This window comes from Coregonus lavaretus (genome assembly GCF_964263955.1).
Source record: "Coregonus lavaretus genome assembly, chromosome: 9".
Classification (NCBI taxonomy): Eukaryota; Metazoa; Chordata; class Actinopteri; order Salmoniformes; family Salmonidae; genus Coregonus; species Coregonus lavaretus.
Window position 1 is genome coordinate 27,831,187 of NC_139996.1, and position 12,766 is coordinate 27,843,952.

At 43.7% G+C, this 12,766-nt stretch overlaps 1 protein-coding gene across 1 annotated transcript in view; it reads right to left on the reverse strand.

The window, feature by feature from the left end:
• Positions 1-289: 289 nt before the first annotated feature.
• Positions 290-12,766, reverse strand: part of LOC311134754 (semaphorin-3E-like) — a gene marked incomplete at both ends in the record, with an annotated part of 57,520 nt that continues 45,043 nt past the window's right edge. The window contains 9 exon segments of the mRNA XM_084168534.1: positions 290-871; positions 958-1,083; positions 1,943-2,021; positions 2,239-2,405; positions 2,811-2,852; positions 2,977-3,068; positions 5,518-5,743; positions 7,514-7,658; positions 7,746-7,815. Coding sequence (XP_084024660.1) covers positions 290-871; positions 958-1,083; positions 1,943-2,021; positions 2,239-2,405; positions 2,811-2,852; positions 2,977-3,068; positions 5,518-5,743; positions 7,514-7,658; positions 7,746-7,815 — 1,529 coding nt within the window.

A 12,766-nucleotide genomic window follows, 5' to 3' on the forward strand; every position in this document is an offset into this window, starting at 1 on the left:
AGAGGTCACGTCATTCCAAACAGTTAATCTGTTCTACGTGCCTTCGATCTGACGGACACTCAGGGACAGATACACTCAGCATACCTACCAGTGACAAGGTTTCCACCAGAAACCAGGGAAGGAAAAAACACAATATAACAAAGTCTGGTTATTAGAAGAAAGAAGACAATATGGTCAAGTCTAAAAGAAGACAGTGTCATGTTTTAGCTTCATTGGTTGTAGAATTGAAAAAACCTGTCCCAGTGTGTGTGTGTGTTTTGTACAGTCTCTGCTCTCTCTCTCTCTCCTCTCAGGTGTCCAAGGTGTGTCTGGGGGCTCGGTGTGGGTCTCCCTTCCCCCTCCCCTTTCTCTCTCCTCCTTCCATTGGCTGGGTGTATCTGCGTTTAGTCTTCCTGTGTCTCTTCCCTGAGCACCAGACCTTCTCACAGTACTCCTCCACCCGCTGGGTGTCCCCATAGCCTATCAGCTGGAGGAACTCCTTGTACCACAGCCTGGAAGTAGGACCTGGGCCTGGGGCTGGCAGTCTGGAGGTAGGTCCTGGAGCTGAGGCTGGGGCTAGGGAGGACCCTGGTAGGGCTCCTTGTAGCCTGGAACTGGGGTCAGAGTTGGAACCAGGGTGGGGATCTGGAGAGGTATCTATAGGGAGGTGACAGGTTGCTTTTGTCTCCCACTCTCCCTCACCCTCCTCCCCTGTCCTGTGTATCAGGGCCCCAACCTTCCCCCCTCCCAGCACGTGTAGCGTGACCCTCAGTAGGGTGTGGACATAGCCATGTTCCACCGTCTGACACACGTACACACCAGCATCCCCGCTCCGCACACGCAGGAAAAGGAGCCCGTGGGTTGTCATAACTACACGCTCATCACCTCTGACCTGGAGGTAGGGAGAGAAGGGTAAGGGTGAAAAGAGATGGGAAAGCAGGGAATAGGGGAGGAAAGTGATGTTTGTGTGTGTCTCACCTCCTCTCTGTCTGGGTCTCTCTGTATGTACCACATGACTCTGGCCTGTAGAGAGCGAGGGGTACACTCCAGTAGAGTACTGTTGCTCTCTACCCCATACACCTGCCTCTGCTCTACACCCTGGTACTGCTCCCCTACATACACACCACACACATGTTCAGAGGAGACATTATATGTGAGATATAAAAAAGAGGACAACATAGTAATTCAACTTACAGTGACCTCTTTTATCCTCTTGCCTGTCACAAAAAGCTTCTCTACATACACGCACGCACGCACGCACGCACGCACGCACGCACGCACGCACGCACGCACGCACGCACGCACGCACGCACGCACGCACGCACACACACACACACACACACACACACACACACACACACACACACACACACACACACACACACACACACACACACACACACACACACAGTGACCTTTATGTCACCCCAGCCAGGCCAAAGTCCATTGGTCAAGGTGTAATCACATTCTATTATTATCCACAGCTAAATGCTTTATTGGACCTGAGCTTCAAAATTGTAAGCTGCATGAAACACACATCATAGGAGGTGAATCTCAGATTGGACAGCTTCACGCACACACACACACACATGAAATGTCAGGACTTTTTGGAATGTAAAAATGTTTGACCATTACAAATCCTATTTTCCCTAACCCTCAACACTAAACCTAACCCTAAAACTAACCCTAACCTTAACCCTTAACCTAAACCTAACCCTAACCCTAACCCTAACCCTAACCCTAACCCTAACCCCAAAAACCCTAACCGTAAACATAACCCTAACCCTAACCTTAACCCCAAAACCCTCAATCTAACCCTTAAGCTTAAAATAGCATTTGAACAAATTCAGGTCCTGAAAAAAGTCCTGACCATAAAAAAAATAAACATGTTTTCCTACCTTTTCTGGACTTTCAGCTGAAATGTTAGGACTTTGGGGTCCTGATAATGTAGGAAAAAAAACACAGACTGACCATCAATCTGCAGCCCGTTGCACAGCTGTACAGCGTTGCCATGGCGAACATCCTGTCTCCTGAATCGTCTACTGAGAGAGAGGGGTAAGGGAGGAGGGTGTTAGATGGGCATTTGAGAGAGTGAGATAAGGACAGAGAGGGATTAAGGAGGATAGAGGTGCTGGATGAGGTGCTAATGAGTGATATGTGATGCCTCTGCACCTCTGTGTGCGTGTGCACATGTGCATGTGTCTGTGTGTGACTGTACATGCCTGTGTGCCTGCATGTGTGTGTGTGTGTGTGTCTCACCTCTTGGTGTAGACCCCAGCAGGGTAGTATCGTGAGCAGGTGATTCCATCCCAGGCGCAGTAAGGGTCCCTCGCTAGGCAACAGTCGGCACACTCAGACCCATATAGGTCACATTGATGGAGCCTCACCTGAGCCACACCCATCTCAGAACCCACATATAGCTGTTGCTATGGAAACAACAAAACAGGGACAGAAATTAATGGAGGTACACATTGGAGTATATATCAAGCACAGGAGGTTGGTGGCACCTTAATTGGGGAGAACGGGCTTGTGGAAATGACTGGAGCAGAATCAGTGGAATGGTATCAAATACATCAAACACATGGTTTCCAGGTGTTTGATGCCATTCCATTTGCTCCGTTCCAGCAATTATTATGAGCCGTTCTCCCCTCAGCAGCCTCCTGTGATATCGAGAACATAAAATGCATTACATTCCCGCACATTCAGATGTCAATACACTGTGATCTTGTGGCTAGATTAAGGTACTGCAGTTTTAAACAACCACACAAAAAAATTATATGAATAATGATGTTATTAATGAAACATTTTAAGACAATACATCGTTTTCATACCCGTTTAGCTGATATGATGATCTCAGTTATTGGAAAAGGGACCTAAAGAAGAAAAATAAAAACATTTCTGAACTTCCACAATTAAATCAAATTGTTGAGTGCCAATCTTCTTTATGTGTGCAATGACTATTGTTTGCCACATAGTGGCGCTGAGTAACAACAGTACCTTGAACACCTGCAGTTCCTCCAGTAGCACTTCCTCTATGGTGTCTGTGTCTTTGTTGTAGATGGTGATAACCTTCAACACAACAGAGTCGTCTACGGGAGAGAGTATTATCTGATGTACAGTACCCGTCAAAAGTTTGGACACACGTACTCATTCAAGGGTTTTTCTTTATTTTTACTATTTTCTACATTGTAGAATAATAGTGAAGACATCAAAACTATGAAATAACACATATGGAATCATGTAGTAACCCAAAAAGTGTTAAACAAATCCAAATATATTTTATATTTGAGATTCTTCAAATAGCCACCCTTTGCCTTGATGACAGCTTTGCACACTCTTTTTTTTTTCTTTATATTTTTTTAGGGGGTAGATCAGCTTTAATATTGCAGATAGATTGTAACTTCCATCAATGTAATTGTCTGCATCACTTCCAATCCCCCATATGTTTTTTTTCTCTCGCATATATACATATATATATATATATATATATATATATATATATATATATATACATACATATACACATACATACACATATATATATACACATACATACATATATTCATACATACATATCCTTTAAAAATATATATATCCCTTTATTACTTTCCAACCCCACCATCCCCTCCCTAATTGGAGTAAACTAGTGAACAACAATGCTTAGGCCTCTACTTCTAGCTTATACATCTATATACATAATTATATTTAGTTTGTTTTTACTCCTGAACTTCCTCCGATCATTTTCATGATGTCAATCTGGTATGCTTCTATATGCCATATCTTTCTAACTGTGCTCTTTCACAAAAGCTCACAATATATAACCTATATACTTATTATGGACACATCATGTCTTACACTAGTTATATTGTTGTTATTAGTTGTTGTTATTAGTCCCATCCTTCAGCTCCATTCAACACCAGCTTTGCACACTCTTGGCATTCTCTCAACCAGCTTCACCTGGAATGCTTTTCCAACAGTCTTGAAGGAGTTCCCATATATGCTGAGCACTTGTTGGCTGCTTTTCCTTCACTCTGCCGTCCGACTCATCCCAACCCATCTCAATTGGGTTGAGGTCGGGGGATTGTGGAGGCCAGGTCATCTGATGCAGCACTCCATCACTCTCCTTCTTAGTACAATAGCCCTTACACAGCCTGGAGGTGTGTTGGGTCATTGTCCTGTTGAAAAACAAATTATAGTCCCACTAAGCCCAAACCAGCTTATTGCTGCAGAATGCTGTGGTAGCCATGCTGGTTAAGTGTGCCTTGAATTCCAAATAAATCACAGATAGTGTCACAAGCAAAGCACCCCAACACCATAAAACCTCCTCCTCCATGCTTTACGGTGGGAACTACACATGCAGAGATCATCCATTCACCCACATCGCGTCTCACAAAGACACGGCGGTTGGAACCAGAAATTGCAAATTTCCACCGGTCTAATGTCATTTGCTCGTGTTTCTTGTCCCAAGCAGGTCTCTTCTTCTTATTGGTGTCCTTTAGTAGTGGTTGCTTTGCAGCAATTTGACCATGAAGGCCTGATTCACACAGTCCCCTCTGAAAAGTTGATGTTGAGATGTGTCTGTGACTTGAACTCTGTGAAGCATTTATTTGGGCTGCAATTTCTGAGGCTGGTAACTCTAATGAACTTATCCTCTGCAGCAGAGGTAAAGCTGGGTCTTCCATTCCTGTGGCGGTCCTCATGAGAGCCAGTTTCATCATAGCGCTTGATGGTTTTTGCGACTGCACTTGAAGAAACTTTCAAAGTTCTTGAAGTGTTCCATATTGACTGTCCTTCATGTCTTAAAGTAATGATGGACTGTCCTTTCTCTTTGCTTATTTGAGCTGTTCTTGCCATAATATGGACTTGGTCTTTTACCAAATAGGGCTATCTTCTGTATACCTTGTCACAGCACAACTGATTGGCTCAAACGCATTAAGAAGGAAAGAAATTCCTCAAATTAACTTTTAAGAAGGCACACCTGTTAATTGAAATGCATTCCAGCTGACTACCTCATGAGGCTGGTTGAGAGAATGCCAAAGTGTGCAAAGCTCTCATCAAGGCAAAGGGTGGCTATTTGAAGAATCTCAAATATAAAATATATTTTGATTTGTTGAACACTTTTTTGGTTACTAGTACTACATGATTCCATATCTATTATTTCATAGTTTTGATGTCTTCACTATTATTCTACAATGTAAAAAATTAAGAAAAACCCTTGAATGAGTAGGTGTGTCCGAACTTTTGACTGGTAGTGTAAATATTACACATTCACCAATACTACCACCCATTCAGAGAGGAAATCAAAATGGAAGAGAGTCAAAGCCTTTGTTTTGGGATGTCATTGCCTCTCTCTCTTTATATTGTCTCTGTAGATTGTAATTGTAACATTGGAGTTCAAAATATTTTAAATACATTCCCATGAAAGGCAGATTGAGTGAATTTTATAATTTGAATAGTGAGTGATACTGTATGCCCAGTGGAGGGAGTGTCAACCGTGAAGATACAATACACAGCACTGGACAATTTCAGGACTTGTACCTGTTCCTATATACAGAACATGATAGTGTCCGTCCTGGGCCTGGACGCGGTCCACAGCGATCTGAGTTAGTCTCCTCCCCCCTGGCTCCGTCTGCAGTAGAACTGGTCTGCGGTGGAGGGGGAGGACCGGGCTGAAAATGACGGGGTGGGAACGCACGAATCGCAGAACCTCATCAGGGAACTCCTTAGAACCTGAGAACGCACCACCATTCACCTTACTGCCACACTGGAGCGAGTGGAAGGGAAGGAGATGGAGAGGGAGAAGGGACAGAGAGAGAGAGAGAGAGAGAGAGAGAGAGAGAGAGAGAGAGAGAGAGAGAGAGAGAGAGAGAGAGAGAGAGAGAGAGAGAGAGAGAGAGAGAGAGAGAGAGAGAGAGAGAGAGAGAGAGAGAGAGAGAGAGAGAGAGAGAGAGAGAGAGGGGAATAGAGTGGAAGAGAGGAAGAGAAGAAATTTAGGAATAAGAAAATAGCATTACACTGTCATAGACTACAATGATTCACTGGTGTACCGGACACCCCTCTAGCCCCCGCAAAACTCCCACAAGCTCTGAGGGCCGATGCGCCTGTCTGACATTGATGTCAATTTTTTATATGAATAATGTTGGCAGTAACCCTCCAAAAAGTAATTCATAAAACGTTTTAATTTCCATATGTACTAGGAAGCTACAGTGACTTGCGAAAGTATTGACGCCCCTTGGCATTTTTCCTATTTTGTTGCCTTACAATGGGGGTTTTATCATTCGATTTATACAGTACAACATGCACTTTGAAGATGCAAAATATATTTTTTGGTGAATAAAACAAGAAATAACACAAAAAAAACAGAAAACTTGAGCGTGCATAACTGTTCACCCCCCCAAAGTCAATACTTTGTAGAGCCACATTTTGCAGCAATTACAGCTGCAAGTCTCTTGGGGTATTTCTCTATAAGCTTGGCACATCTAGCCACTGGGATTTTTTCCCATTCTTCAAGGCAAAACTGCTCCAGCTCCTTCAAGTTGGATGGGTTCCGCTGGTGTACAGCAATCTTTAAGTCATACCACAGGTCTTCAATTGGATTGAGGTCTGGGCTTTGACTAGGCCATTCCAAAACATTTAAATGTTTCCCCTTAAACCACTTGAGTGTTGCTTAGGGTCATTGTCCTGCTGGAAGGTGAACCTCCGTCCCAGTCTCAAATCTCTGGAAGACTGTAACAGTTTTCCCTCAAGAATTTCCCTTTATTTAGCGCCATCCATCATTCCTTCAATTTTGACAAAATTTCCCAGTCTCTGTCGATTAAAAACATCCCCACAGCCAATGGTGTTCTCGGGGTGATGAGAGGTGTTGGGTTTGCGCCAGACACAGCGTTTTCCTTGATGGCCAAAAAGCTCAATTTTAGTCTCATCTGACCAGAGTACCTTCTTCCATGTGTTTGGGGAGTCTCCCACATGGCTTTTGGCGAACACCAAACGTGTTTGCTTATTTTTTTCTTTAAGCAATGGCTTTTTTTCTGGCCAATCTTCCGTAAAGCCCAGCACTGTGGAGTGTACTGCTTAAAGTGGTCCTAATGACAGATACTCCAATCTCCGCTGTGGAGCTTTGCAGCTCCTTCAGGGTTATCTTTGGTCTCTTTGTTGCCTCTCTGATTAATGCCCTCCTTGCCTGGTCCGTGAGTTTTGGTGGGCGGCCCTCTCCTGGCAGGTTTGTTGTGGTGCCATATTCTTTCCATTATTTTATAATGGATTTAATGGTGCTCCGTGGGATGTTCAAATTGTGAATGTAACATGCTGCTGCTTGAATATCACCTTGTAAAAATATATTTTTTAAATTGTATAGTTTGGATATATGGAGTTTGCTGTCATGGAGGTGCATCTCTTAAGCACATTCCTAAACTACCTTATTATGCTACACCAACCATGCAGTGCTTGGACCCTTATTAATCATGTTTGGAGAGCCAATCAGGTATATTGATAAGTCAGTAGATGCTGTAGGGGTGGCTGTTGGGACAGGACTCACAGATCCGGGGCGTGGGTAGGGGACCCGGCCTTCGTAGGGGGTCCAGTGGTGCTCTGGTCTCTCACGGTGGGCAAACTGGCCATTGAACGCTGCTCGCACATCATCCATGTGGTACACACACACCGCATAGCCCTGGAACACAGCGCTATGGAGGGGAGAGAAATGTATTTTGATATATTCATTTCAATATACCAGTAAATGGTGTTAACATGAAAAACATGACTAAGCTGACCTTGTAGTGCTGAAGAGGCCAAAGATCTCTGGATTCTTCTCATCCTTGTTCTTCAACACAAATATATCATCTGAAATGACACACACACACAAGAAAGAGATGTTATTATTTAGGAGAGTTCCAAAACCAGTAGGTAAAATGATGTGCTCCTAATATCTAGTATTATTTACAGTGCTATGAAAAAGTATTTGCCCCCTTTCTAATTTTCTCTACTTTTGCATATTTGTGATACTGAATGTTATCAGATCTTCAACCAAAACCTAATATTAGATAAAGGGAACATAAGAGAACAGATAACACAACAATTACATATTTATTTCATTTATTTCATAAACAAAGTTATGCAACACCCAATTCCCCTGTGTGAAAAAGTAATCGCCACCTTACACTTAATAACTGGTTGTGCCACCTTTAGCTGCAATGACTCCAACCAAATGCTTCCTGTAGTTGTTGATCAGTCTCTCACGTCGCTGTGGAGGAATTTTGGCCCACTCTTCCATGCAGAACTGCTTTAACTCAGTGACGTGTGGGTTTTCAAGCATGAACTGCTCGTTTCAAGTCCTGCCACAACATCTCAATTGGGATTAGGTCTGGACATTGACTAGGCCATTCCAAAACGTCTAATTTGTTGCTTTTTAGCAATTTTCATGTAGACTTGATTGTGTGTTCTGGATCATTGTCTTGCTGCATGACCCAGCTGCGCTTCAGCTTCAGCTCACAGACGGATGGTCTGACATTCTCCTGTAGAATTATCTGATACAGAGCAGAATTCATGGTTCCTTCTATTAAGGCAAGTCATCCAGGTCCTGAGGCAGCAAAGTATCCCCAAATCATCACACCACCACCACCATGCTTGACCTTTGGTATGATGTTCTTACTGTGGAATTCAGAGTTTGGTTTTCGCCAGGTATTACTGGAACCATGTCGTCCAAAAAGTTATACTTTTGAATCATCTGTCCATAGAACGTTCTTCCAAGAGTCTTGATGATCATCCAGGTGCTTTTTGGCAAACTTGAGCCAACCTTTTGGACGAGATGGGTCCCATAATGCACACATGACTGTAAGTCGCTTTGGATAAAAGCGTCTGCTAATTGGCATATTATTATTATTATTATTATTATTATTATTATTACTTGAAGTGGAAATTACGGAATTTAGGGAGAGCAAACAACAAGAATGTAACACTGTCCAGACACTGATGAAAGAGTTGAGGCATTTCCAGGAGGAGAGCCGTGCTTCAATAGAACAGTTAAGATAGAAGTTAAGACAGAACACTGAACAAATGACACAGTCCAATGATGCCCTCCAAGAGGAGCTGTGTGTGGTAAAGGTGGAACTTTAGCAGAAAGAGAGGGACATCGATGCCCTCCGTCAGCAGCTTCTGACCATGCCACCAACAGAGCAGCCCCATCAGCCTGGTGGAAGCCCAGATACCCCTGAGCCCAGTGCAGCCTTCACCCCATCTGCCTCACAAGCCTCTCAGCTTCTTAGTGTCAACCCTGACCTGCCAACCTCCCAGCCTGCCACAGTCTACCCTGACCTGCCAACCTCCCAGCCTGCCACAGTCTACCCTGACCTGCCAACCTCCCAGCCTGCCACAGTCTACCCTGACCTGCCAAACCCATTAGCAGTTTGACCATGTTCAGCTGAACACACCTCCAGAGGACAGGGGACAGGATCCAGTTCAACCCAGGAGACCTCCAAAAACTGAAGTTCTGATAGACTCTAATGGGAAGTATCTGGAAGATAGGAGACTATTCCCAAGACACCAGACAGCTGAATTATGGTGTCCCACTACTGGCAGTGCACTACAACTGCTCTATCAAGCCAAGCTGGAAATTCCAGACAAATTTATCAGACATACTGGGACAAATGACCTGCGCACAAAAGGAGAAAGAGTGGCTGAGGAAGTGAGAAAGGTGGCAGAGAAAGCACACACCCTGTTCCCAAGGACAAACATAATTATATCCACCGTCCTACCAAGGATAAATCTCTCCTGGCAAATGATCCACAATGTCAACCAGAAAATCGCCATGGACTGTGCCTCACTACCAAATGTCAGCATCTCTCACCACCACACCCTGACATGTAAGCACTTGTACGACCATGTACACCTGGACCATGAGGGAGTCAGAATCTTTGCCAAGGACGTTAGGCAGAGTTCCACAATCATACCAGCCCAGCAACAGAGCCCTCCCACCTCCCCGCTATCCAAGAAGAGAGAGGAGGCTAATTTCATCCCAGTTGAGCCAGACACAGACATCTCCAGCCCCTGCCAACATGTCCGAACCCAGCGGCGCTAGACCCAGACAAGCTCAGCCCGGCGGAGCCAGAACCAACTCAGTTCAGCCGAGCAGTGCCCGAACCAGCCCAGCTCAGCCCAGCGGTGCTGTACACAGCTCAGCTCAGCCCAACACTTCACAGCACTGGACTGTACTCTAGGGGTAGGACAAATAGTGGCCAACAGGAAGGTATCCCAGCCCAGACAATAACTCAGCCTCACTGCCAGCTCACATATGCAGAGCCAGCCTCCTGTTGAGACATATACAGTGCATTCGGAAAGTATTCAGAACCCTTTACTTTTTCCACGTTTGGACATCCCTCCTTATACCCTATTCCCATCACTAGTAATAGAAATAGTCCTGACCAGGTAGTGAACAAAAATGGAAAGGAGTTTGTGCATCTCTGTCGAGCTTAGGCCTGTATTTTCTTAATGGCAGGATCAGAGGGCATTCTTTGGGAAGGTTCACCTACTGCTCAACTCTTGGGACCAGTATTGTTGACTATGCAATCTCAGACTTGGACCCCTCCTCCATTAGTGCATTCACTGTCAGACCACAGACACCATTGTCTGACCACTGTCAGATTAATGTCCTTTTGAAAAGACTTCTCCACAAGACCACACAAACAGATCCCTGTACACTGATTAATCAAAATAAAACCTACAGATGGGCCCCTGACAGCGCAACACACTTCAACACAGCATTGCACTGCCCAGAAATTACAACCTGTATCAATTGTGTGTAATTTTGTAATTTTACCAATTGTGTAATTTTACCAATTGCACTATATGGAAGTGAGGTTTGGGGTCCAACCTGTAATTACATTTATAAACATTTGGAGAAAAACCCAATAGAAAATCTACATACAGAATTCTGCAGAATTATCCTAAATATCCAAAAGAAAGCACCAAATAATGCAAGCAGAGCGGAACTCGGATGATTCCCTTTCATTTTAAATATATAGAAAATTACACAACATTTTTGGCACCATTTGAAATTAAGCCCCAAAACATCCTTACAATTCAAAGCACTGGAAACCCAAGAGCTGAACCCTGAAAATAGTCCCCAATGTCAGCTGTTAAAAACACTAAACAACCCTATTATCCAAACACACGGGGAAATCAATAAAATTGTTACAGAAATGAAAACCTCCAATTTCACAAATTGGGAAAATGAAACAAAAACACAGAATAAACTAAATTGCTATTTGGCCCTCAAAAGAGAATACAAATTGGCAGAATATCTCTACTCTGTCAGAGATACAAAACAGAGACAGATCCTGACAGAATACAGGCTCAGCGACCACCAATTGGCTATAGAAAAAGAGAGACATGAAAAGACATGGCTACCCAAAGAGGAGCGTCTATGTGGTCACTGCACGACAGGGGAGGTAGAGACAGAGATGCACTTTTTCCTCTACTGTGAGAAATACTCCCAAAATATCTCAATTAATTCCCAACTTCTGTGCATTTACTAACAACATAAAGCTGGGAATTATTCTAGGTGAGGGAGAAACCGCTAATATTACTGCCAGATAAGTACAGTGCCTTGCAAAAGTATTCAGCCCCCTTGGCGTCTTTCCTATTTTGTTGCATTACAACCTGTAATTTAAATTGATTTTTATTTGGATTTCATGTAATGGACATACACAAAATAGTCCAAATTGGTGAAGTGAAATGAAAGAAATAACTTGTTTCAAATAATTCAAAAAAATAAATAATGGAAAAGTGGTGCGTGCATATGTAATCACCCCCTTTGCTATGAAGCCCCTAAATAAGATCTGGTGCAACCAATTACCTTCAGAAGTCACATAATTAGTTAAATAAAGTCCACCTGTGTGCAATCTTAAGTGTCATATGATCTCAGTATATATACACCTGTTCTGAAAGGCCCCAGAGTCTGCAACACCACTAAGCAAGGGGCACCACCAAGCAAGCGGCACCATGAAGACCAAGGAGCTCTCCAAACAGGTCAGGGACAAAGTTGTGGAGAAGTACAGATCAGGGTTGGGTTATAAAAAAATATCAGAAACTTTGAATATCCCACGGAGCACCATTAAATCCATTATTTAAAAATTGAAAGAATATGGCACCACAACAAACCTGCCAAGAGAGGGCCGCCCACCAAAACTCACGGACGAGGCAAGGAGGGCATTAATCAGAGAGGCAACAAAGAGCCCAAAGATAACCCTGAAGGAGCTCCACAGCGGAGGTTGGAGTATCTGTCCATAGGACCACTTTAAGCCATACACTCCACAGTGCTGGGCTGGCCAGAAAAAAAGCCATTGCTTAAAGAAAAAAATAAGCAAACAGGTTTGGTGTTCGCCAAAAGGCAAACATATGGAAGAAGGTACTCTGGTCAGATGAGACTAAAATGTAACTTTTTGGCCATCAAGGAAAACGCTATGTCTGGAAGAAGGTACTCTGGTCAGATGAGACTAAAATGTAACTTTTTGGCCATCAAGGAAAACGCTATGTCTGGCATCAAGGAAAACGCTATGTCAAGGAAAACGCTATGTCTCTTATCACCCCGAGAACACCATCCCCACAATGAAGCATGGTGGTGGCAGCATCATGCTGTGGGGATGTTTTTCATCGGCAGGGACTGGGAAACTGGTCAGAATTGAAGGAATGTTGGATGGCGCTAAATACAGCGAAATTCTTTAGGGAAACCTGTTTCAGACTTCGAGAGATTTGAGACTGGGACGGAGGTTCACCTTCCAGCAAGACAATGACCCTA